Raw genomic sequence first — 27,571 nt, forward strand, 5'->3', positions numbered from 1 at the left:
GCCTGTAAGTTTTTACCTATGGAGCTAGTCTTTCTTGAGAGTACTACACCAAGGCAGATAATCAGCAGTACATGCTGGGGCTTAAATCTGAGGGCTGGGTTTGAGGGGCAGGAAGCAATTGGCTAACATGCAATTATTTAGTACTGCACTCTCAGACATGCTTTGAATTGTGGGCCTTCCAGTTGTTCTGTCAGCTACCATCTCCAGGCCAGCCCTGTCACCACAACTGGATTTAAGCTCCATCAGTGGAGTCTGATACTGCAAGGTCCCACCATGGGCTGGTCAGGCTACTGTCCCACAGGGTGACTTCAGCCTTCAGTTAGCACTGACATCAGAGATGATCTGTGCCTCGGTCTGCACAGACCTGAGCATGGACCAGCCCAGGGCAGCCCTTCTGGTTTTGGGCTCTGGAAAGTAAATTCATGGAAAGGTAAGGGTAGCACCATCAGTGGCAGGATTTCATTTCTGTTTCCATTAGGTACTGAGCATTTTCACTGAGTGCCCTTTACAAAAAACTTACAGTCCCAAGAGTTTCTTAATTAAGTACTTAACGACTTTCCACAGGATTTATTTTCTTCCTTTAAAGACTTCTGCCCTCTGACTGGGACTCAGCACCCTCTGGCATGGTGCCACCTTCTCCTTAGGGGTGTCCGCCTGCCTCTGCAAACTGCAGGTATCTCTGGCACCCATGTGGTGCAGGGCCACAGCCCCTGGCAGTTGGTCAGACAGATTCTGCTTTTCTGATCCCTGATCAGTAGCTAGCTTTCTTCACTTTAGCTGAAACGCTTTTCCCTAGTCAGTGGAAAAGTGACCCTTCCCTCTGTTCAGTCCCTCTGTGGTCATAAATGTACATTCTTCCATGGGAGTAACAGAGTGATTATGTAACTGTGTAAAGGAAGTGTCCCACCCAAAATTCACTGTTTCTGCTCTACTGAAGGCTACATCTTATCCAGCAGATACTCTCCCTTTCTTTCCATCAGCTACAAATGTGATTTCCATAAATGAACTACTGTCTACTCAAGAAATATTAAGGTTGAGCTTTGATTAACTTTTCTGTGCCTTTTTTTTTTGTTTTAAGTAAATATTGCAAACCTAAAAATACTAAACCCTCCACACATTGTGTCTTTTAATTGCCTATGCCAATCTTTACACTCTTAATTTTAAGAACTTGAAGAATTTGAAGTTTTCTTTCCTAAAGCTTCTCAAAAAAGCCTTTCTCCAACCTTTTTACTATTTTAGCTGAGAGATTTGATTACAGCATATGATAGTGTATTGATTACACATCATAAGGTTTAAAACTACCTTTATGAAACATTGCAGTTTCATTTGGGGAGGTGTCAGTATATTTTAATTGTTGAATATATTCTAAGTTACTTTGTTAAGTATCTAGAGTGTTTAGAGGATAGAATACATGAGAAGAGAGTAACAAACCAGTGGATAGACTACTGCTTTGAGCATTGTATAATCATTCACACTTGCGCAAAGCAAGTGTGGGTGCTATTAAAACACTGACAGTATCTTTGAAGTGTTTAATGAAAGGTTTAATTTATACTGTGAGATAAACACATGCTGGAGAATAGCCCCAGAATCAGCTCAACCTCACACTGGCAAAACAAGGTCAGATCAAAGACTGTTCTTCCTGCATTGTCAAGATCTTTTAAACACCTCCCCTTCATTGAATTAACCTTGCAACATGCAGTTTTACATCTAAATTCATCTAAAATATAGTTGTGAGATGAAATATGACTTTTCTTATGCTTGTACTTCAAAATCTATGCTTATGCAGTATTTTTACAACATTGAAAGCCATTTTTATTTTAATGAATAAATTCAGCTTTTTCCTCCATAATTTAATTTGTTGTGTGTTTTTAAAGCTTTCTTTTGTTATTTGTTTTTTTGTTTGTAGTTTAAAAGATCTTATCCAAAGTGAAGATGTGAAACCCAAGCTGCAGTACATCATGACTAACCCTTCCTTTTCTATGGTAACATGCCAAAGTGAAGACAGTGGAATAACCTGGGAAACCAGCTCGAGCAGATGTTCTACTCCCTGGACCTCAGAAACTAGTACAACTTCTGATCTTTACAGTATGGAAAGTTCACCAGTAGGTTCTCCTCCAGGAAAAGTTATCTTTATTATGGATGAAGGCAAGATCATTCGGAAAAGGACACGCAAATCTTCAAGTAGGGTGCCAATGGCTACAAGACCAAAAGGAGGCCAGTGCAATAAAAAACGTGACTCTTCTGGAATGCAAAGGCAAGAACCAAGAACTGTTCTAGGAGATGTGCAAGCCTCCACATTGAATGTAGAGCAGGTGGAAACACAAGACACAGATGAGGAAATGTTGGACAACAAACAGGATCAAGAGAATATCGCAGAAGAGCCCGTAAAACGTGCTCCAATAAGATCAATATTTAGGGAGAGCAGACTGAGAAAAGTTGGTCCAATTCTTGGAGGACCAGTACAAGCTAGAATCCAACTGTTCAACTCAATTTTTGGAGGGACTGGGCCAGCCCCTGAAACATTGGAGAAAAACAGAATCCGGAGAAGTAGCTCAGCTTCAGGAGATTCTGAAAAGTTCCTTGAAACATCAGTAAAAGAAAGATTGCAGAAGTTCGGTTCACTCTCCACATATCCAAAACATTTCCAGGGAGCAAGAAGTAAAATTCTTGAAACACCTTCAGAGAGAAGAAGGAAGCAAAGAGAGCAACTCACAGAACAAGCAAATCAAAGCTTTTCTTCACCAACATCACCTCTTGAAAAACAGCTTTCTAAGAAAAATGATGTTTCATCTGAAAATATTGAACCTTATAAAATGAAAGAATCAACTCTTCAACATGAAGAAGGAAAAGAGAGGCAACCTCTTTTAGAGACTCCAAATCAGGTTTCAGGACATTTACTGAAGAATGAAGAAGCAGCCAGGGAGCAGCTAAGTCATTCAGCCACAGCCAGAACATCAATAACAGAGTCAACAACCTCCACACCATTCAAGTCTGACAAGAAACAAGTGCTGCTTCCCTCAGCCGAAAATGCAAACAAGAAGACAGACCAATCCCTGCTGCCAGCATCAGATCATCTGGATGAAGTGAAGAAGCAGGAAGTTCAGCCTAATTCTGCACCACAGTCTGTTTCAGCAGATTTTGTTAGTGAATTAGATAGACCAAGTTCCCAGCATATTTTGCCTACAGAATCTATGTCAGAACATCCTGAGAGGGAAACAGAGAAGTCTTACTTACCTGATGTTCCATCAGCTAAATCCAAATATCCCACTTCAACTGAAATAAGACAGGAAGATATTATTCCTCAGTCATCAGAAGCTGCACAGTCTGAGTCTGAACATGTGCTTTTACCACATTCTGGAAATGAAACAGAAAAGCAAGAAACTGAGTGTCCATCATCAACTGCACTGTCAGAGTCAGCAACTTCAGGTATAATGTATTCAGCTGAAAGAGAAGAGGGTCAAAAGACCCCATCTTCAGGAATTCAAAATGTTCATTTGGAGAACCAAACAAAGTCTGAACGAGACTTTTCACTTCAGAAAACAAAGAAGCAAGGAATTGAATTAAAACCACCAATTCCTGAAAATATAGATTCCAAGTATTTTGGCATTTCATATCCTGTTCATACAGAAACAGAAGAAACACAGAAAACTTCAGCTACAAATAAAGCAGTAGATTTTGATCACTCTGATTTTTCCACTGAAATAAACAAACAGGCTGAAGGTGGGCAAAAGGAGATGGAGCATCCAGACCTCTCATATTCCACCAAAGAAACTGGAGAATCAGAGACAACACAGATGGAGACAGAGCATCTGGATTTCTCTTCTCCCAAGGAAGAAACAGAGGAATTGAAGGGTGAACAGATGGAGATGGAGTATCCAGACTTCTCTTTTTCCAGGGAAGAAATAGAGGAACCAGGAAGTGCACAGCTAGAGACAGAACTTCCAGATTTCTCACATTCTAAGGAAGAAACAGAGGGATCAGAGAGTGCAATACCAGATACAGACTACCCAGAACTTCTTTTTTCCACAAAAGAAAGAGAAAAATCAGGGAGATCCCAACTGGAGACAGAACAACCAGAATTTTCTTCCAAGGAAGAAACAATAGAACCAGAGAGTGCACAGCTGGAGATGGAGCATCCCGACTTTTCTTTTTCCAGGGAAGAAATGGAAGAATCAGACAACACACAGCTGGAGGTAGAGGTCTCCAGCTATGATAGATCTGAGGATCTAGCATATTCCAGAGAAAAAATGGTGGAATCAGAGAGTGCACAGCTGGAGATGGGTCATCCAGACTCTTCTTTAACCCAGGAAGTAGTCAAGGAAATGCAAAGTGCACGGCTGGAAAATGAACATCAAGTTTTGCTTTTCAGGGAAGAAACAGAAAACCAAGCATTCAGTCCTTTTGAACAGGAACCATCTTATTCCCCTGAAAAAGAAAAACAAGAAGAAAAAGAAGAGCTTGCACAGGTGCATTCAGATTTACCATGTTTGATGGAGGAAGCAGAGAAAGAAAATGCTGCAGAACTCCAGTTGGTACATCCAGATAGATTTGATTCCACTGGAAGGGCTGAGATACAACAGACTGAGTATCTGGAAACAGCATTTTCAGATTTATCGCATCCCATTAATAAAACAAAGGAGAAAGAACTGTCACAAACTGACAAAGGAAAACAGCCACAGCCTGTACAGCAGGATTCACAGTCTGAAGGTAAGCTGGATTCCTCTGCCATGGCAATGCAAGGAGAAACTACTCAACTGCAGTCAGAGCTTCCAGTTTGGCCACATTCTACCAGAAAAGAACAGGAAAATAAAACTTCACAGCTGAAGGTGAAACAGCCAGAGACAACATATTCTGCTGGCAAAACAGAACATCAAAAATGGCAACCAAAGCTGGAACAAACTGATCCACTGTATTCCCAGGGAGAGACGGTACAAGAAGCTGTACAGAGAAACTTAGAAGGTCCAGAGCCATCATATTTCATTAGTGAAGCAGAGCAGCATGAAAATGTTCAAGTAGGTTCAGAAAAGAGGGATTTCTCATTTATCACTGAAGAAGCGACACAAGAAGGAGTCGAGTCTGGAACTTTGCGGTCACAAGTGACTGACAGAGCAAAGCCCTGGGAAACAACACAAATGGAGCAGGAGCAGTCTTTTCCTTCCTGTTCCACTGCTGGTACTCAGCAACAGGAAACACCACCTCTGAATGTGCCCCAGCCAGATGTTTCACGGTCCTTTGGCAGGATGGAACAAGATACAGTACAAAGAGAGGTGGAACAGCAGGAAACAGACCAACAAGAAGCGGTGCAAATGGAAACAGAGTATTCAGGTATTTCAGAAAGCCTGGGTAAAGAAGAGCCACAGGTCATAGACCAAAATAATTTGGCACAGCAAGAAAGAGCTCAACCAGGATTAGTGCATCCATCTTTGCCATATTCATTCAGTAAACAAATGCAAGAAGAAATGCAAACAGAACCAGCATATCCAGAAAAAACATTTTATGTAAGTACAGAAACAGAGAAGGAAATTGTGCAGCACAAATCAGAGCAACAAGAAACAGTACATCCAAAGCTGGAGCAAACATTTTTGCCTCCTTCCAGTGAAAAAGAAGCTCCACTGGAAATGGAAATAACTTCAGAATATCATATAACTTCAGATTTGCCATATTCCTCTCATGAGGAAGAAAAATTAGTGAAAAACCCAACCTTACCATTCCATTTGAAGCAACAAGAAACTGAACCAGTAATGTTGGAACATCCAGATGTTTCACAGGACAGTGGTGAATCAAAGCAAGTTGATATTGTGGAGCAGGAGTCAGGACATCCAGAGCTCTCATACGCCATGGGAGAAACTCAGCAAAAATCAGAACATTTGGATTCACAAGGAAGCCTGAGTGAAGCAGCACAAGATGAAAGTATGGAAATAGAATCTCAATACCCAAATCAGTCATGCTCACAACTGGATTCAAAATATTCAGATTCATCCTTTTCCTTTGATAAAGGCAAAGAACAATCAACTCAAAAGTTTAAGTCTAAACACCAAGAATTGCCTAAAGTAGGTAAAAAAAGAGCTTCTCCAGCAACTGCACAAATAGAGTCAAAACATACAGAAATTGCACCATGGGAAATGAAGCATCCTGATTTGTCACATTCCACTGGTGAGACAAGCCAGGAAGAAGTAGCACCATTGGATCAAAAACACAGAAAACTTTCTTTTGGCAGAGAAAAGCAGCAGAAAGCCACAGAGCAGGAGTTAGAGCAAGAAAAGTTAATACATTCTCCCAATAAAAGGGACACTTCAGAACATGCCCAGGAGTTCTTGGAAGAACCAAATTTATCATTTTCCATTGACAGGCCAGATGATGAAAGGATACCACCAGAGGTGGAGCATACTGATGTGATATCTCCTCTGGACCTCACAGAGGTACAACAAAGAGTACAAGAAACAGAGCAAACTTATCCTTTCAGACAAATGGAACAGAAAACAGCTCAGCCAGAAGTGGAAATTTCACATTTTTCACATTCTGTGGGTACAGCAGAGGAAACAGAAATGGCAGAACCAGGGCAGGGACATTCTGATTTGCCTTACTCTGTTTTCAAAGTAGGAGGGCTGCAAACATCACAGCTGAAACCTGAATACCCTGGGCTAGAACATTCCCTCCACAAAGTGCAGGAAACAATCCAGCTGGGATTGGAGAAGCCAGGTGGTCATGACAAAATGGAGCAAATCCCACCTGCACAGCTGGAACCAGGCCATGCAAGCTTGGCACCCCTGGCCAGGGAAGTGGGGCAACGAGGGACAGAGCACACAGCTGTGGAATGCTCTAAAGCAGAACAGTCTGTCAGCAGAGCAGAGCATTCACAAGCTGCAGAGGAGAAACAGAGAGTTCCAGATGCACCATCCCCAAGTGGAAAAATGGAGCAAGGAGAAATGTTAAAAGCAGAGGCAAAGCATCCTGATTCACTGCATTCCATTGATAAAGGAAAGCCACAAAGAACTACACAAGCAGTGTTAGAAAAACCAGATCTGTCATCTGGCACAACAGAGCAAGGGCAAACTGCTGGAGAGGAGAAGCAAGGCTTCTTGCATTCTTTCGAAAAAGAGGCACAAGGCAAGAAAGCGTGGACAGAATTGGGACATTTAGACTTATGTCATTCTCTCAGTGAGGCAGAACAAGAAACTTTAAACGCAAAATCACACCATTCAGATTTATCTGCTGGCACATTAGAACACCATGAAATCATTCAGCCAGAGGCAGAAATAATGAATTTATCATGTTCAGTTGGTGAAACACAGCAAACTCAAATTGCTGATGAGGATTTGCAGTGCCTGGATTTATTTCATTCCACTGGCACAGTACAGCAAGAAAAGATTCAACCAGAGCAAGAAAAGACAAATGAGTTTTCATCATCTCTCAAAAAAGCAGAGGAATGGAAAGATGCAGGAATGCAAGCAGAACACCCTGAGCTACAGTGCTCTATGGAGAATACAGAAGGACTGCAAAATTCCCAAGCAAACTCAGAATATGCAGATTTGTCATTCTCTGTTGGCACAGCAGAACCTCATAAAACAACTCAGCCAGAGCTGAAAGAACAGAGTTTGTTGCATTCATCTGTCAAAACAGAGCCATCATGGGCTGCTCTACCTGAGTCTGAACATGCACATGTCATGGATGCCACAGGCAAAGTACTGCACACAGATTTGTCCTCTTCTGTTAGTGAAGAAAAACGAAGTGCACAGCTGGAGGTCAAACAGGAGAGGAAAAGCTATACATTACACCCAGAGGAAATAGTGCAGCTAAAATTGGAACAACCAGTGTTTTCAAGTCCTCATGGCATGGAAGAGCAGCCAAATACATCCACAGTGGAAGGGGAGTTCCCAGACTTCTTGTATTCCTCTGGCAAAACGGAAAAGCAGGATGCTGCACAAGCAGGGTTCACTCCTTCTGATATTTCATATTCCACAGGAAAATCAGAGCAGTTGCAACCAGAAAAACTGAATTCAAAACATCCAGATTTGTCATACTCTCTTGGCAAAGCAGAGACTTGTGTAATAAAGCCACTAGATTTATCATATTCCTGTGGCAAGGCAGATCAACCACAGACTGCCCAGCTGGAGCATCCAGAGAAACCATATTTCACTGGCGAAACAAAGTGGAGGGATGAGGTCCAACCAGAACAGCCACATGTTAGTTTGCAGTCCTCTAATGTTGAAACAGAGCAGCCAGAAACACCTTCTGTAGCACATACCTTTGTCAGGACCGAGGAGCAGGGAACTGTGCAACCAGATTTCAAACAATCAGATTTATTAAGTCTTACTTACAAAGCAGAAAAGCATGAAATGGCCCCACTGAGAGCAGGATATTCACAGAAGCAAGACACTGGTGCTCCTTCATCTCAAAGTGCTCAGCTGGAAACTGAACAACAAAATTTATCATTTTCCACTGAGGAAGCAGACAGCCACAAAATTCAACCATATTCATCTCTTACTGAACAAACCGTGCCTGTACCTTTGGGTGCTTCACACGCTGTCTCTGAAACAAGCCCTGAAGGAAGTCCAAAGTCTTCACCTGTAACTGGAGGCTCACCCCCCAAACATTTAGAAATATCTTATTCCAGCTGTAAAACAGAACACTCAGAAACTGCTCTGCCTGAGCCAGGGTCCTCTTTTGCAAGAAAAGAAGAAGACAATACAGAAAGTCTTCTACATTTGCCTGTAGCTGTGAAGTCAGAGGCTGAATATGAAATTTTACCTGAAGTTGAGAGAGAACAGACTCCACATTACTTTCACACAGCTATACAATTAGAATCTGAACAACTAAATTTATCATATTCTACAGATAAAACAGGAAGTCTAGAAAGTCAGGATTACCTGACTGTACCTTCAAAACTGCAGTCTGAACCTTCAGTTCCATTTTATTCAGCTGATGAAACATGCCAGCAAGAAGTTCCATCTTACTCAAAACCAGTCTCTGAATATATGATTCCCACACAGTCTCTTGCCAAACAAGAAAATAAAAAAATGCAGCCATTTATTACCCAGCCCATACAATCAGAGTGTGAACATGTAATTCCACCACACAATGAACAGTTGCAAAAAATTCAACTCAGTTCACCTGAAACAGCAACCTTTAAGACAGCACACTTGGAGAGTACGTCTCAAGTGCAAGACCAAGAGAAGCCAGAATCTTCTTTGTTGGATACCATATATTTGTCTCCAGACCAGCTCAGAAGTTCCCCCAAATTCACTGCTGAGCAATATGAGCAAGAAATGCAACCTGAGGTCCAGACAGTACCAAGGTCAGTGACCACAGAGTCAAAGGTGACTGGTGTAGCAGACCAGCAAGCAGTGCCATCAGAGTCATTTATAGCTTTTCATAAATTACCTGGGAAGTCAGAACTTGAAAAGCCAGTATCAGTGGCTCTCACTGATGATGAAGAGAAACAAAATATTCCATCATCTTTATCTGATGTAGCAGACATGCTTGGAAAGCAATCTAACAAATTTTCAGGCATTTATACTGAAGGAGAGCATAAACATGAAATGCAACAAGGTTTTGAAGACCAAAAGCATACAACCTTGGAGCATCTGGGAGTTGTTTCATCCGACCTTGTTCATGAAACTGTGACACATAAAACACAGCATTATTCTGGTGAATTGGGTAGCCTCTCCTCAGCAGAGATTAAGCCCCTTAGCTCAAGTTCCGAAGAAAAGCAGAACCCAGATATTCCATCTTTTGGGCTGGCTAGCTGGCTGGCAGAAGAGGTGAAAGCTTGCTCAATTAGTCCAATAGGGGCTGCAGAAGTAGACACACAAGGAATTCAGCTTACTCCAAATGAAGCTTCTGATTTTGGATCAAAGCAATTCCCAGCTGGAAGTTGCACAGAATTCACAGTTCATGGGACTACAGAGACTAAGGGACATACATTTAGAGTTTCTGAATCAGTGTCAAATAAATTTTCTCACAGGAAGTCCTCAGACACTAGTCCCAAAACACAGAGGTATGATTTACCATCTCTGGTAGGAGATAATCAAGGTCCACAAAAACTTCTGGAGCATGAAACTAGTACTTTAAACCCTACAAAAATTGAAGCAATGCAACATCTGGAGGTAGGCAAAATCTCTGAGGTGCCTGAACATTACCTGAGAGGAGAAGAGGAAGAAATGGTACATGCAAGTGTTGTAGAAGACAGCCAGCATGCTCTGGAGACTACTGAACAAAAAGATCTATTTAATATAATTTCAGAAGGTTATGAAATACTCAATATTCATGCACCTACAGATATTTCTTCTGTTGATCAAGAAGAAAGTAAACACATGCCTGATAAATTAGAATACTTGGAAACAAATCCTTCATTTAGAAGTAAATCAGTTGAGGATGGCCAGAGAGCCCTAACTTTTGGTAGAACCACAGAAATTTCAGAAAGCTCTGTATTGGGAAAGACTGCAAGCCATGAACTAATAGAATTGGTCAAAAAGGATGATGATGAGCAAACTGTAGAAACTCAAGAAGAAAATCTCCTGTTGCCAGAAAACAATAATTGTGCAAGGTTGGATCCTAATAATGGTACTGCTGATATGGATTATTTTGAAAAATATACATTGATTGATGACAAATCTCCGATTAAGCCACAATTTGAAAGACGTGTTTCATTGTCTCCTGTGACAGAAGACCCTAATGAATGTATGGAAGAAGCCGAACCTTTTAAAGAGAGTACTGAGGCAGACACTTTAGAAGAGTTTTCCTTACTTGAGGACCTGGATGAAGTCTTTTATGGTACCATAAAAGGAGAAGGCAAAATGCAATCCTACGCAGATGCCTCAAAACCTTTACCACTGCAGAAATCAATTGATTCTAGCAGTAAAAGCATTACAAATGTAGAAGATGAATGCAAGTCACCAGGGACCCCGCTCTTCGATTCAGAAGAAGGAGTGCTAGAACGATCTCTCTTGTTCCCTACCACTGTTGCTGCAGTTAACCCAGAGCTTTTAGAGGAGCCACCTGCTCTATCATTTTTATACAAGGACCTATATGCAGAAGCAGTAGGAGAAAAGACAAAGGATGAGACTCCCTCCGATGAAGAAAGTGGTAATTCTAATGCTTCTTTCCCTAGCAGAAATTCAGACACAGATGATGGAACTGGAATTTATTTTGAAAAATACATTCTTAAAGATGAAATTCCAAGTAAAGCCATTGGGCCTCAGAAAGATCAGATACCAGAAGATGAGTCCTTTAGTGGAGGAATTTTGGTTTGGAGTTCAGAGAATAACCAGGAGGAGGGATCTGGTGATGTTCAGTATGTCAAAACTGAGGTTCTGTCAGAAAGAGTTGTTACGGAGAGAGACAAATTCCAGGCTGACAGCAACATTCAAGCAACAATTTGCAAGCCAACGCATGCCATTCCTTTTGGAAGCAAAACAGTTCTTTCAGGTGCAGGAACTGATATCACTGAACAAAGAGAAGAAGAAAATGTACCAGTAGAAAGAACTGAAGAGTTGCCAGAGCAGCCAAGTCAACAGAGATACAGTCATCAAGTGGATTATCAGGGAGCTGCATATCAAGAAGCTAGTACTGAGCAGGAAGAACAGCAAGATATAACAGTATTTCCTCAGATGGAAAAGTATGTTCCATATGTCAGGGCTCCCACTGAAGACAGTGTAGATGAGCAGTTTACTCAGGAACATCTGTCCTGTGTTCCTACCATTCAGCAAACAGAGAATCCAGACTTGCAAAGAGAGGAGCAGCGCGGTGATGTTTATGAAGATTTTGCTGAGTCAATGGACTATGATGTGATTACACAAGAAGAGCTTTTGCAAGATGAAATATCATCTCAATTTACACACGAGGAGCTATTATTTGAAGACAGGGATTCCTTTGATCATGCTGCTGATAGCTATGAATTTGTTAATGAGCCAGAACAAAGAACTCCTGTTGAGCTTGAAGATTCGGGCTTTGTGGTGATGTATCCTGAAAAATCAGCAACAAACATTCCTCAAGTTGAGAGCCCACAGAGAGAACCGAAGAAAGCACAAGTAGACACTTATTGTTACCACTGCAAATGCCCAATATCTGCTATTGATAAGCTTTTTGGAGAGCATAAAGACCATGAAGTCACAACACTAGATGATGCTGCAATCAAGATGAAGGTAAGTATAATTTGGGCAAAAAAAGAAGATACTAAGGCTAATTTCTCCAGTTCTCTTGCATTATCAAGAGGAGAGGCTTCCAAGAGCAGTCCAGAAGCTAAGATGCAGTATCTATTAAATAAAAACTATTCCTACACACCTGCTGTAGATCTTGATGGGAGACCATTTTATTAAGGTATTCTCTGGAGTCCTAGACTTGCTAAGCTGGTATTTTTATTTATTCATAAATTTGAATGGCCTTGTTTATATGTAGTTGTTAGCAGACTTTCCATCTTTCAGTCTTATCTGTATGAGTTTGTTCTGGTTTTGATATGTAGGGGGAGAAATGGGAAGAATGTTGTTTCTATGAAAATAAAACTTCAGTAACAGCAGCTCACTTCACTTGACAAGGTACAGAAACCTCCATATGTGGAGATTGGTATCATCATAAAGTGTTCCCTGTCCCACTTACATGCGCTGGTTGCTTGGAGATGTTAGACAAATCACCCTACACAGTTTTGTTGAAGTACCAACTTATTTTCTGTTCCATTCACTTTCATCTGCAAAATGGCCTTAAACTGGAGAGGGAGGTTTTACAAGGGCATCTAGTGACAGGATGAGGGGCAATGTCTTTAAACTGAAGGGGGAAGGTTTATATTAGAAATTAGGAAAAAATTCTTCATAGTGAGGGTGATGTGGCAGTGGAACAGGTTGCCCAGAGAAGTTGTGGATGACTCAGCCCTGGAAGTGTTCAAGGCCGGGCTGGATGGGATTCTGAGCAACCTGGTCTAATGGAAGATGTCCCTGCCCATGGCAAGGAAATAGGAACTAAATGGCCTTTAAGGTCCCTTCCAACCCAAACCATTCTGTGCCAATAGCATTGTGGTGTCAGCACAGGTAAGAGTTTATAAAGTCCTACTTGCCACTATATCCAAGCTGTTCCCCCCAATAGATAAAATGCCCTCCATTTCAGTAAGCTAGTCCATTGCTATAAATACTAGTGAAAATGCTTTTTCTGTGGAAGCTATTGTTCATTAAATTACAGTTCTGCGTGTGAAAACAACACGTATGTGATACGTCACTTCTCCGATATCTGATCTGCTCATGTACAAGTGAACATATCATACAGATGTTTCTTTCTTGATTACCAGCTATTTACTCTCACCCCAGTAAATGAAAGGTGAGATCTCTTTTTTGGCACATGTTCATTTGAAAGGAATATACATTTCATGTCATTTTAGTGAAATTCCAGAAGGGCTTGTATTGGTGGTATTTAAATTATATTATCTCATATGTAGAAGAGAGAAATCAAAAGTAGGAGTCAATGTAACAGTTTCAGTTATCAGTACTTGCAAACCATCTCAGATATAGAGTTGTTTTTTATACATGGCCATTTGGGTTTGACTTAGCAGTGATAACAAGGCACAAGTAAGTCAGCAATAAAGTCACAGATCCCAGCCACCCCTCAAATGTACCCGCATTACAGTGAGTCAAGCTGCAAATAAACATCCCATGACATCACTCCCTGGCTGTGGAGCAGGGATATGAAGCCAGTATTAAATTTGGCTGCAACACAGGCCTGGTTTCACATGATTTCTAACACTCAGGGCTCAGGTTACTTTGAGACTGCATTTGTATGTCTCTTGTTACTTCTGTATAATTACTGAGAAAACATTAATATATTAAAATGCTTGTTGCATGATTTTTAATCTCAAAATTTTTCTAAATTATTGTTGCATGAAAACTGTGAGAACAGAGCTTCACAGTGAATTAAATGAGCTAGGGATGGCATTTGTAAGATTTTACAGTTCATCCTGACAAACAGAAATTTGTTTCCAAATCTTGATGATTTCCCTAAATATTTTTAAAGGGCGCTTTCAATTGTATTCTCCAATGGCACACCTGTAATTAATGTACAGTCTTGTGCTTTTTATCTAGCTGTAAAATTTTGCCATAATAAGAAGCCGTTACAAAGGAAGATAACCTTCCTTTTAGATTTATGCCATCAAATTGAAACTAAGCGTTTTTATAAATTATGAATTGTGCCAGAGCAATTGAGCAACTTATTTTCATAAAAGGTCAAGAAGCACTAAGAAAAAGTTCTGAGTTGTCTTTGATCTGTGTGCCTTGGACTGCTTTTGTTTCCACATAACTCAACCAGTGATTTTGATGCCTTCTTGTTTCCAGGAATTTTATATATATATATATATATATATATATATATATATATATATATATATATACATATACATACATAAACATGTATCTATTTATCTATACATTGACCTATATAGAGACAGATATCTATCTTTCAAATTCTAATTTTAAAAGCCATGACACAGTATAATCTATGACCCTCACAACTACCTTTGTTATCTTCCTTTTTATGGGCTTGTTCCTATGATCTCTCAAGGACACTCATGAGGCTCTGAGTACCCTCACTCTCTGGCAAAGCTGCATTGGAATTCTTAACGTTCAACAGCTTGTATGGACAGAGTGCCTTATCAAACTGAGCTCACTTGTTTTGGTTTGGAAACAGTTCTGTCACTGTTCCAGTTGCTATTTCTGTGCTTGTCTTTGCAGCCAGGGTGATACTTGAACTTACTTAAAAATTGTTCCAATGGTGGCTCATGGCAAAAGAAAAATATTCACCTAAAATAAATTCTGTGTAAAAAGTTTATAAAATAACCTGCCTAAGTTACTGAAACATTTTAAATTTCAGGATCAGTTAAGTAAATTGCTAACAGCACTGGAAGAAAAGTCAATGAAGATTGAAGAGTTTGTGAGTGATATTGAATTGAGATTTAATTCAGTTGAGGTAAGTCCAGTGTTTTATCACACTAGTTTTCTTTTCCTCTGCAGGATTACTTCTAAAATATGCTTGCCTATTTGTGCAGCATTATTGCTTCCACTAAAATGGGCTGCTGCTCCAGTCCTCAAATTGACTTCTCTGGAAGTTCACTGGAAGGTGTTAACTTTGGAGGAAGAAAAAGATTGCCTTTTTGCACATTACTGCAAAGTGGAATATGTAACTGTCAAACACTGAAGGAAAAAGTTCCCTTAATTTTGTTTATGCCTATAAAAAGCTCACATGGTGTTTTATTTAGAATCCCATGCAAAGCATTTAAATTAGTTGGACAGTATATTAAATTCTGATTGCCCAAGTTCTTAAGCCTTGAGAACTGTATTAACTCCAGTTGTAACTATGCATTTTTAGCTATTTTTTGGTCAGACTTCCTATCTCAGTGATGAAATATTAAAGTTTAATTTTAAACAGTTAAAAAAAAATCTGTTGTTGTTATTGATGTATTTCTCTAAAGATATTTCTCACAGTGGAGTTTGCCTGCAGAAATAAAATTGTCTTATTGTCAATGTGCCAGAATCAATATGGTGGCCGGCTTGTCTATGAGTAATTGAGAATTTCTGTGTATTCATTAAATGTTGTCATTTTATTCTGCAGGAAAACTGTAAGAAAAATGCAGACTTATTGGAAAAGCAGAATGAAGAGATGCTTAAGAAAGTGGTAGCACAATATGATGAGAAATCAGAAAACTTTGAGGAAGTGAAGAAGATGAAAATGGAATACCTGTATGAGCAGATGGTAAATTTCCAGCAAACTGTTGATTCAGCAAAGGAAACTTTGGAGACAACAGTAAAAGAAACAGATGAAGTGGATGGATTTGTTTTCCTAAATGTAAGTGGAATTGGCTTTCATGCTGTAGCTTTTATGATACTAGTTAGGAAAATACTTATGTATCTAGGGTCTTGATTAATATTTTTTTTTTTTAAGATAGCTCAATCTTGCTAGCTCAGCTATTACACTCTGAAACTGCTGGATCATTTGGTTTTGATGTGGGAATTCTCAGAGAGAACTGTAGAGAGAATGCACAGGACAAAAATGTGACATGCTAGTAAAATGGTCCTGTTCATTTTTAAAGTTGAAAATACAGTTTGATAATGCATCTAGAATTAATAACTGAGAAGTAAGAGATGTTAGAGTATTTAGGTATTTTACCATATGAAAAATAAAATACATATTATGTATAAAAATAAACAACAAGAAAGTGATCTTTGAAACAAGAACATGTAATAGAAAAGTAAAATTGTTTCTGGGCTGTAGGGTTTTTTGTTGTGTATTGTTGTTGTTTTTGGGGTGTTTTTAATGAGCAGATGTACAGTACTTATCCACTCAAATTACTGAGGCTATGATAAACAATTACTGTTGAAAAACAGTGAGGGGCCGTGTTGGTTGCTGAATGGGGTGAAACCGTGACAATGAGATAGGCTGAGGGCTGTGCATGTGATGTGTGTGGCTCTAATGGTCCTTCCTGGATGTAAAAAACACCTCCAGTGGATCTGCAGGACTGGACCTACTAACTCATACAGTCATTAGTCTTAAACTTTGCTCAGAGGATGTTGCTGGTCCTGGGTCCTCCAATACTGCTCTTCTGCTGCAAGACTTGTCCTTAAATGAGTGACAGCACTTTCTTCTCTCCACAAGTATATTACCAGTCTCAAAGAGGATGGAGCTTCTGGGATAATAATCTTCCCCCATTATGGAATTAGCATGTGGCCTGGAAGTTGCAGATAAACTATCTTGGAATGCCAGAAATAGAAAGGTCAAATTACTGTCTAAAGACTGATCACTCATGCAAAATAAGCCAGCTTTCAGAATACAAGTGTCCAGCCCACATAGGCCCCAGCAGCTACAGAAATTATGCCATTATTTGGCTTTCTTCCCTGCTCTGTGCCACACAACGTTGTAGTATCCTGTAACCAAGTGAATGTTGTGGTAGATTTGCTATTATGGGATTAGATCATTTTCCTGATTTTGTGAGGATCAGTGTTTTGGCAAATATAATTTTGTTATCTGAAATTCTTTTGTGGGAGTGTAAAAATTACTGGATTTTCCTGCTCCCTTCTGTTAGTGATAAAGGACGGGAACTTTTTTGTTCACATGCCAGGAAACATTATCTGAAAATTCCTGGGGCATGGGACAAACTGTCATTACATAAGTAAAAATCTCACATGGCTTCTAGTAATAAGAAGTTATGATGTACATTTTAGACAGAATTTGGATTTAACTATTCTTAATGTGCATTCTTAAGTGATTCTTAAGTGATTTCTTTCTCTAAAAGTCCTGGTTTTAGAAAGTACTTGATTATGCTCCATCTTTAAATCAAGATGTTGAATACTGACTCCTCAAGCACTTAAAATGAGATTTATAGTCTAATACCCTGCTGAGCCAGAGCTTTGAAATGAAATATTTCTAAGGAAGTAAATTCTCTTCTGGCGTGAATGAGTAGCATTTCACACAACCTCAAGTCACTAAAGCTGTATGGTTTGTGTCTGTGGAGAGTAGAAAGACTGTTAGATGACCATGACTGGCTTTTCAACACTTCAAGGGTTTTGAAAACTGTTAACACATTTCTTTTCCCTTCTCTAGTCATCTAAAGAATTGAATAAAAGGTACATGAAGTATGGGTTAAGTGCACTGTAGTGAGTACTAGGCCTAGCATGCTGGATGCTTCATTTAGTATTTGTGAGCTTTTGAAAACACACTGCTAGTAATCAGAGCTACCTTTATAAACCTTGCAAATAATGAAATTTAGAAAAGCAGCTTTAGACTTGTTGCTGTAACTGACTGGTTTTGAAGTGTTTTGCACACATTCTGTAATACATTAATTAAACAAATAGCATGTAAAAACATCAGCTCAATTTTAAATCTCTACACAGACATTTTTAAAAGGATGCTCCTTGTAGTTTTTGCTATATATACATATACAACAACCATTGTGACCATGCTTCCACTTTTAGACATACCACTGATGGTATGTCTTATCAGTCAGATGGTATCACGTTTCCTTTTTCACTGATCTGGTTCTGTAACACTTGGTCTCTGAAAGGTTAAAACACAAAGCAACACAGGTAGTTTGACTATGTTTCTGAACACAAGTCCAGAAAAATAAGACAAAGTAGATTTCAAAACCTGGCTAGGAGACTACGAGCTGATGTTTTCCTATGGCTTTCCACAAGCACTGCCTGATTCAGGGTGTGTCACAGGGCTGGTGCCGCATCATAACTGCATCTGCCTGTACACACCAGTAAATGCATACAATCACCAACAGTTCTCTGCCATGTGGGATTTTCTCAAGGGAGTTATTTTGGTGAGTCCCATCCTTTATGAGAGACGTGTTCAACCATAAGCCCATATTCCCCAAAAAAATTCTCTATGGTAAAGGGAAAACATTCAGAGCAGTTGGCTGCAGGCTTCTCCCGTGCAAACCCCCAAAACTGCACTGCCCAGCCCACCACCCCTGACTCTCCCCAGAGGGCTTGGGCACTGTGCAGTGCATATCAAACATTCCCCTGTCAGTGCTGCCTCAGCCATCACAGGCATATGTGTGCTGACACCAGCTGGGGTATAACACTGACACCGTGGTTTCAGTTTGCAGTCAAATTACAACCCCGGGAGAGCGATCTGAAGAGAATGTGCCAAAGACCCCTTCAAGGTTTCTATAAATTTCCAGAATTAGAACTATAAATCTGGACTCACCTGTTGCAAGTCAAACTGTCTGGCCACGTATCTGCATTTAGTTTATTGCATAAGATTAGAGCAGGTAAAATGGGACAAAACAATTTCCCAAGGCTTTCTGTCCACTTGATCTTTACATTTTTGCTTATACAATCAAGTTTATTCTGCTTGGTGCATGGGCTTGGTTATTACTTTAGTTTGATAATACCGGTCTACATAAAATAGGTTAAGAACAAGTCTATTTAACAATGCATGTTTTTATTAAGAAAGTGTTTTTTATATTTGTTGTACTTTGTTAAGATTATGCATAATTAACTACTTCGGTGACTGAAATAAAATGAAGGGGAGAAATATAAAATTTAGATGCCTTGAAAAAAAACCTTCCATTTTCTTGAGTTTGCTTCTGTCCTAGGGTTAAAAATGTTTGGGGTTTTTTTATATAATGAACCCAGTAAATACAGGGCAATTAAGTGGAATCTATCTTCCCTCTCATGTTTTTTAGCTTGCCACAAGCAGCTGCTTTAACTACATCTCTGGAGTCAGCTGCTGTAGTTAGCTCTAAGGTTTGTAACCTTTAAAGGCATCCCATTAGCAAGCCCAAACCCCTGTGTTCTTGAGAGTCTTGCTGAGTACTTCCACACCTTCACATTCTCATGGGTTAAGTGTAAACAGACCCATGAGCACTCTCACTGTACTCCTGATTCAAAACTGCAGTATGGTGTAAATGTTCAAAATCAGGGAGACAGCTTCTCCTTGTATGCTGTCCTTAAGTTCCCACGAAATATTCAAAGCAGCACATGTCATGTGGTCTTTGCTTCTGGCCTTTGGAAAACTATGCTATGCTGCAAAGAATTTACACGGAGAGATATGTGTTTTCTTCCAAATAGGTTACTTTCTGCAATGGATACCACCCTCTCTTTAGAGAAGGTGCCCAGCGCTTTTTCACTATTTGAGCACTATGCAGACAGTCCAGGACAAAGCAATCAACACTCCTTACAACACGTGGCTGGTAAGAAATTCCAGATATTGTCTTCACAAAAGCTAACATTTTGGCAATACTTTGGAAATTTCAGGAAGCTAATAATAGAATCTATATGAGAAGTGTAGATTTGCAAACCATGTAATTAGCAATCACAGTTGAATGTAAAATGAGGTTTAATTGTGCACAAGTGTTTGGCTTATAGTAGGTACAGTAAGATGAGCAAGAGGGAGAAGTGCTAAATTGGGGGATTCTTGCATCATTTTAGACATCTGTACCTGAGACAAGCAGAAAGTCTTGATCTCTAAATCTCCCAGGGCTAAAGAAGTTGCTTTTCCTTGCATACAGAGATAGAAGAAGCAATTAAAGGGTCTCCTGAGCTCTCTTCTTCTGAGGGTGGCAGTCCCAGAATGCTTGATGTGGGAATGAGAGCAGGGGGCTGATTGATGAGGTCAGGCTGAGGTCCCTGGACTTGTCACAAGTGAATGGAGGCACCTGAAATTCCCAAGGGATGTGAAAGGGAAAGTGGTTAACTATAGCTAGAAACAGCCTTTTAACTATAGCTAGAAACAGCCTCTGCCTGGGAGGGTTGCAGTAAAAATTGTACATGAGAAAGGGGTTTACTTATCTCTGTCTGACATTTCATGTCCTTTAAAAAGCCTGACTGAGTTTTCCGCTCTGCCTGTATACATAGGTGTATTATCTTGATCTGGACAGCTGTCAACAGAGATCTTATCAGCACCATTTTGTGGATTCATTTTCGTCATAATGGGACCCCACTCCAGGGTTTCTTTTTCAAGAGAACAGTGGTTTAGGGATCTCACATCTCACTGTCGTGCTTTGTGCCCTCCCATTCATCAGCACATGCGCCATTGCCATCATAGTCATTGCCTGGGTTTTGAAGGGAAGCCCCTTTGCCATCTGTTTGGTTCCTGAGTACTGAAACTAGAGCATTAGATTCCCTAAGTTGATTTGTTCATGGCTGGATTTTCAAGATTAATGGGACCCTGGAGAAGTGCCCACCTTGTGCTGACTCTTTGGTGTCTAATAAGGGCTGAGTGCACTTCGTAGCAGTGTCAGTATGGGGAGATTGTATCTCTCCTCCACACCACTGCTTTTATTAGACTTGGAGGAACTCAAATATATCTGAGATGTTAATGTCCTTGTCAGATGTGTATGAATTTGCCTGTGGCATTTGAAGCTTCTGCAGTGAAGTTGGAGAGGCATTTGTGTATGCAGCATTATCTCAGTGTAATTTTTTTAGGAAGTCAGATAAAAAGACCATTTTTGTAACTCGCTCTGCCAGTTAACTTGCTGTTGTAAATGTGTTGTGTTTCTTGGCTTAGTTCCTAAACCTCCTCTTGCAGTCCCATGGGTGCAGTCATTCATTCCTCCTAGGCTCCTGCCTACTGGCAAGGTCATACAGGAGAATGGAGCCACGTAGTTCTTTTTCCCACAAGCCTCTCTGGCATGTATTTTCCTAAACTGCTGAAGTCTGCTTTCTGGGTTAGTTTGCATTAGCTACTGGGTTTGCTGGCTCCAGACCAGTTTGCTTTGACAAACTGCAAATGAATAATTGTCCACTAGAAGAGATCTTTAAAGCACCTTATCCTTTATGCCTACTTAATATCTAAAATACCTAATTTTCTGTCTTCATTTTTACTGCAAAGTATTTCAACTGCTACCATGATTTTTACTTTGGTAAGCAGCAGACAAAAAATTTGGTGTGTTTTTTGTCATTTGTTTGATAGTTTGTTTTTTCAAGGTTACAACCTTCCTGAAGAAAAATAGTTACGCGTATACATGGAACTTGATTTGGAGTTGAATGGAATTCAATGGCTATGAATTTATCACATACTGGGGACCATTTTCAGACACTTGGAATTTTATTTGACTGAAGCCATATGATGAAATGAATGTGAATGTACCAGGTTTCTTCAATCCATGTATTTTCCTTCAGAAAGAATAGTGTTTTACTGAACAATTTCATAGAACATTATTTTCACCACTTCAGAAATATTTTCCTTCAAAATGCCCTCCATTTCCAAATTTTCCATATCCACTAATTAAAAGACCTTTTCCCTCAAGTTCTTCATCCTTTCATGTAATCCATTTCCATTCATAAATGCATTAGCATAAAAAACCCTTGCAGCATGCTGATGAACATAATGGAACCCAGGTTCTGCCTGGGAATAGAAACGTGGGAATAATTAAAAAATTAAAAATTATTATTTCCAAAGCCCACTGCAGGTCCTGGCCTTTTATACTGGAAGGCAAGGACCTTTGCTGATTGTAAAATGTTTCAAATAGAGTCACAGAGGAATGCATCTGCTCTCCTTCTTCAAGTACACAATGCCAAGGAAATAAGGAAATATTGTCTCTCATTACACCAGAAAACACATGGATTACTGTGGAGATTACACAGCATGACAGAAAACTTCCTTACAATACAGGACTTCAATGAAAACTGAACTGATGAGAACATATGCCACTTTTCTGTTGAAAAATATCGGTTAGTCAACCTCATATTGCAAATACCTCATTTTTTGATTAAAATTCACTTAAAAGGGACCATTTAAAAGAGGATAATGCATAAATGTTCTGTTTCTGAAGAGAATAGTTCAGCTTCCTGTTTTGAAATTGCTTCCTAATAAATTGTTTCATATTATGCAAAAGGAAATTAGAAATCAAATGTTTCTCAATATTGCTGAACTGAATTTTGATCTATGATTTTTTTTTTCAAAAGTTTCATTCAGTAAACTAGCTTCTGTTCAGATTTGGCATAATAATAGATCTTGCAACTCTGGGGTTTCTGTGATCAAAAATAGTGGTTTCTAGGCAACTTCATGGGGAAAAAAATGGTTTCCCCATCATGTCCACTGAAAGGAAGTATTTTCCTAAAGATGATAAATTTCCTAATTGCCAACTCTAGATGCAGTCAAAAGACAAAATGAGGATTGTTTTTAGCAATAAGAAGGATAATTTTTTTTCAATGGGTAGCAGATGTAATGCTACTGTACTGGTGGCTCTCTGTATAAATCATAAGGAAACAGCCAGCATCTGCATTTGCCTTGTTCATGCCACAGGGGATTATCATCATTACTGTGGAGATAACTGAAAAGAGAACTGAAGCTTTCTGCTGAGATTCTAAGAGAATTCATGAAATATGGAAATTTACTGGGTGAAGAAATAGAACCATGTATTTTCGTTCCCTGCAATCATTTTAACAATTATCATCTTTTGGGGCTTTTTGTTTCTTTCTTTGCCCTCCCTCTCTTCTATGACATAATCACAGAGGCAAACAATATCTCATCTGGGGCTGGATCTGTGTCAATCAGGAGACAAAAGTTGGTGTGAAAGCTGGGGAACCTTGGAAATCTTTGAAGCACTTGTGAGGAATGATTCTGGTAGCCCCATGGGGTTCAGGTGCCTTGGCAGAGTTCAGCTGCACCTGCAAACCAAGGATTCTCAGTCCGCTTGGTCTGTGGGGAAATGACCATGGCAGGAAGGAGAGCCAAGCTGTGCATGGGCAAAGGAGCCCACCCCAGGGCAGAGTGCAGTTAGAGCCTTCTCTGAGAGCGCAGTTAGAGCCTTCCTTGCCTGAAGCACATCCCTGCTGCTGTCACTGGCACTGACACACTGCATGAATCCCCTCCTGCTGTGGCAGGTCCTTTCCGCTGCCCACGTTTCTGGGATCAGTACACACATTTCTCTGTGGAGGAGGGTACAAGCACATGCTTTGTGCTGGGTTTGGCTGGTCCCAGTACTCAGACTGCATCTTATTTTGTCCAGACTTGTGAGGGAAATGGGGGGTTTCCAATGCTGAGCAGATACTTTTTTCTGTTCCTAGTTTATGAAGATCTGTTGCTCTAAGACTGCACCAGTATTCTGTATTTCCTGCTGCACTTGCTCTGTGGAAATATGCAACCTGAGTGAAAATAAGCAATTGGGTTGACTCATGAATTTGTAGGTAATTCAGCTGACAACACAGGAGCATGTATAACAATGGGAAACTTTCCTCTCAGTCCCACAGACACCGACTGTCATACCTCAGGAGCCAAACTCAGCCACCAGCACCTCCATTGCTGTCTACTGGGCTGTGAATGATGGGGACACCATCGACTGCTTCCAGGTCTACTGTACGGAGGAGCTGCAAGCCAGCAAAGATGCAGGGGGTGCGTAACATCTGCCCTTTCTGCCCTGGCTTGGGGTAAGCAGGTGGGAGGATGAGCTGCAGGGGAGTGCCCATGACATGGGAAGAGCAATGGCTGTGAAGACATAATGTATAAAACTAAAGACAGGCAATGGTGGGGGAGATTGTGAGGAAGATGATGCTTCTTCTCCTCCCCTTTGTCTCCACAAATGCAAGATAATATCATGCTCTGTAAAGTCAAGGGCAGTTGTTTTCACCTGTTGAAGTGCCTTTTCATGAAGAGGCCTGACCATCAGAGAGGATGTGTCTATGCCGCCCCATTGTTACTCATGGGGACTGCAGACAGAGCTTCCAAGGGGAGAGCTCCCATTATGTTTTTGGGACCCTGCATGCACTTCAGAAATGTCCTCATTGAAAAAGCATTAGGAAGTATTTCCACATGTAGACAAAGATTTTTTTTTCAAAATATTTCAAACATTAAAAATTTAAATTTAATAAAGGGGATTGAAATGCTAATTTGTTAAAAAGCTCAAAGCAGAGAAGGCTCTGCATAAATCCATGTATGCATATACATCTAGGCTAAAGGATGTTAAGGGCTTTTTGTAATATGCGATTTATACCTAAGTGCTATATAGTTCATTATGAGGAATTGTTGCTATATAGTGGTGACACCAGGGTTGGTAACTGCTGCTTGCATGTCGCAAACTTGCAGTCCAGTAGGACTGAGAGCAATAATCTCCACTTGCCATGAATGGCATTTGTACTCTCAACTCAAGGGCATGTCTAAAGCTTTGTCAGTCAGAGTGAAATATGGAGATCTTAGCTAGTAATAATTTCTAGATCTTTTCCAATTGACTGTTTTTAATGTGTTATTTGAGAGTTTTAGTTGTAAGCCCTTCCAGTGCAGCAGTGTGAGGTCCGTGCATGTGTGTGTTCTCCTAGCTTTAGTGGAAGAGTACAGAGTGACAGTGAAAGAGAGCCACTGCATTCTGGAGGACCTGGAGCCAGATCGCTGCTACAGTGTGTGGGTCATGGCTGTGAATGGCACAGGCTGCAGTCTACCCAGTGAAAAAGCCATTTTTAAAACAGGTATGTACATTTTTGGTCATTTGATTATTATTACAAGTTTCCTTAAGTCTAAGGTCCTTAGACTAATTCAGTCCACAGTGTTACTGACACAGAAGAAACTGCTCCATTTTGCCCATCTGGCAGATAGCAGGCAGTTCATGGTCATTCCCTTGTTTGCTCAGAGATAGTGACATAATTGCTCCTGAGAGGAAACTTGAAGGCACTCAGATTTGAAGATGTTTCCAGTATTGGGCGACATGGCTGCAGCATCAGGGTGGCACATTATGTATTTATCTTCTGAGTGTGTTGCACTGCTCCATGGAAGCTCTGGGAAAGCCACCTGGCTGCTCCCTACTGCTGCTCCCTCTCCTGCCCACATGGAGGAGATGGCTTCATGTTTTGCCTCTATCCCATTCACCTGACTACATCTATGTTGCATTGATTTAAGCCATTAATTTTTCAAGGGAAGGACTGCTTTACTGAGGTTGCATGCTGTGTCTTGCTGAGTGGGACACAAATCTCAGGTGTGGCTGAGAGGCTCTGCTGTTGTTTAAGTAGTATAAATTGAGATGAGTAACTAGATGAGTATTGCTTATGAGCTTCATTTGACTGATTAAGTTTTCTCAGCATTAATTTCTTTAATAATTTGTATTGACAAAACTATTGCTTCTTGAATTGCGAGCAAGGAGAAGCATCCTTGTGTTTGAGGCCCTCCTGTCAGACAATTTTTTCAGTGGTGCAGGATAAAAACAATTACTCCATTCCTGAAGTCACAAATACAGGCAAGGATTTCTAACAATTTCATAGCAAAAAATTCTATGTTTCATTCAGTTCCACACTGAGTTTCTTTTCAAAATTACTTGGCAGCAGCCACAGCTTCAAGCCTTTTGCTTAACCTACTAGACTTCACATATGTTGATAATTCTCCCCGATACTTAATTTGTGATTTATATTTTAACAAAGGTTATTTTCCAGAGAACTCAAAGGGAAAATTCAAATTTTTGGCTTCAGCAATGCAACTGTGAACATTGTGGAGACTTTCTGCCAAATGCACAAATAATTATGAGTTATTGCTACCTAATAAATCATCATTTTAAAAGGAGGTTTCACCTTTCTAAAACCATTATTTTTAAGAAATCTCTTTGTCTTTTTGTGTCAAGCTCACTACACGTTTTTTTCCTAAAAATTGAATCCTTCTAAGAAAAGTTAATTTATAAGAGTCTTTAATGGCTTCCTTCAGCCTGTTTCTTTAAGAAAACAAATAAACTGGGTAAAATGTGGGCTTATTAAACACCTTCCCTAAAACTCAGCTGAGCTCCCTCTGGAGTGCATGAGCCCCAGATAGACTTTTTGGGGACACTGCTGAGGACTGGCTGATGCAAAATTGCTGCATCTTTTCAACACCGAAGGCAGAAAGATGAGCACCATTAATGGAAGCCAATTCTTCAGGGGGAGTCCAGCTGCTTTGATACAAAGACAAATTTCAATTCTTCAAGTGGCCCAATAAAGTCCGAAGCAAGAATGTAGAGGTTTTTTTAGTAATTCAGATTGAAAGTTCACACATACAAGAAAATAATTTGCTTATATATGCATTTATAGGAATACACACCTTAATAGCTGAACAAAGCTGAGTCTCTTCCAGTTGTTGGGAATGCTCACAAAACTTCTCTGTTGGCACTGCACCCATGGAAGTGTCAGTGAAGCCTGGAGAGTTGTGGGGAATGCAAGTAAATGCTGCTGTAGCATCCCCCAGAGCCCCCCAACTCTTGCTCCTCCCCCTCCCAGACTCACAGCTTGCCCTCCCTCCACTGAGGAACATTCTGTTTCCAAACAATATTTTCTGTGAGGGGATGATGCTGAAGGCAAGAAGTATCCCTCTATCCCCCAGAGCCCTCCCCCCTAACTGATCTTCTCTCTCCTTGCAGTCCTAAAGACACCGAAGTAGACACATCTGCTGTTGCTCAAAACCTGCATGATTTTCACCCTGTTGGCTCTTTGCCTCTTACACAATCACTTGCATGAGTTCCAGAATATTACACTAAAATTAGATTTTGTATTCTAGCTGCAGTTAATTTGTTAAAAAAATCTCAGAAGCACAGTAACAGCTTTTTCTAGTATGCTCACTTCAGCTACTCTTTAGACAGCTACTTTCAAATTACAGTAAAAAAATTTTAATGTCTTGTGACATGCTGTTTACACATACATACCTGTAGGTATGTGTGAAAGTTGCTGACTGCAGGTATTCAAGGATTCGGCTATTAATTTTTCATTCTTTAGCAGGGATGCATTTAGAAACAGACAAGAATCAAATTTACCAGGAAATAATTAAAGAACTAAGGAAGCTACAAAGAGGTATTACCAGATGATGGTCTATCTCACAAATGCATTGTTCTGCTAAATACATACATTAGGTCTTTCTGTAGTAAAACATAAAGTAAATCTTAACCTGAACGACTAACCTCCTTATTTTCACTAAACCAGGAAACTGTTAAATATTTGTGTTTTTCTTTTCTTTTCTAGTAAAAACAAACAATTTTCTTAAAAAACAGAATGCATCTGGAATGTTTCCTGTAGTTCTATTTGATTATCTTGTCATAAAGTCCTCTAATCCCTACTTTTGTCTTAGGCTTCCTACTTGGAAGCCCAAAAGAAGAATTAATTTTTCTTACTTTTTTTTTTTTTAATTAGTGCCCTTTCTTTTAGAATTAGCATTA

General features: G+C 39.9%; 1 protein-coding gene across 2 annotated transcripts in view; it reads left to right on the forward strand.

Moving 5' to 3' along the window:
• Window positions 1–27,571, forward strand: part of CMYA5 (cardiomyopathy associated 5) — a 45,936-nt gene that overhangs the window by 5,952 nt on the left and 12,413 nt on the right. The window contains exons 2-8 of one of the 2 annotated variants that reach the window (XM_054652609.2): window positions 1,907–12,143; window positions 14,845–14,940; window positions 15,583–15,816; window positions 17,569–17,591; window positions 19,545–19,666; window positions 23,662–23,811; window positions 24,732–24,878. In XM_054652609.2, the coding sequence (XP_054508584.2) occupies window positions 1,907–12,143; window positions 14,845–14,940; window positions 15,583–15,816; window positions 17,569–17,591; window positions 19,545–19,666; window positions 23,662–23,811; window positions 24,732–24,878 (11,009 nt within the window). Of the gene's footprint in view, window positions 1–1,906; window positions 12,144–14,844; window positions 14,941–15,582; window positions 15,817–17,568; window positions 17,592–19,544; window positions 19,667–23,661; window positions 23,812–24,731; window positions 24,879–27,571 lie in introns of those variants that run through there. The other variant, XR_013180018.1, reaches the window with a different exon arrangement.

Source organism: Agelaius phoeniceus, chromosome Z (genome assembly GCF_051311805.1).
Source record: "Agelaius phoeniceus isolate bAgePho1 chromosome Z, bAgePho1.hap1, whole genome shotgun sequence".
NCBI classification, from domain to species: Eukaryota; Metazoa; Chordata; class Aves; order Passeriformes; family Icteridae; genus Agelaius; species Agelaius phoeniceus.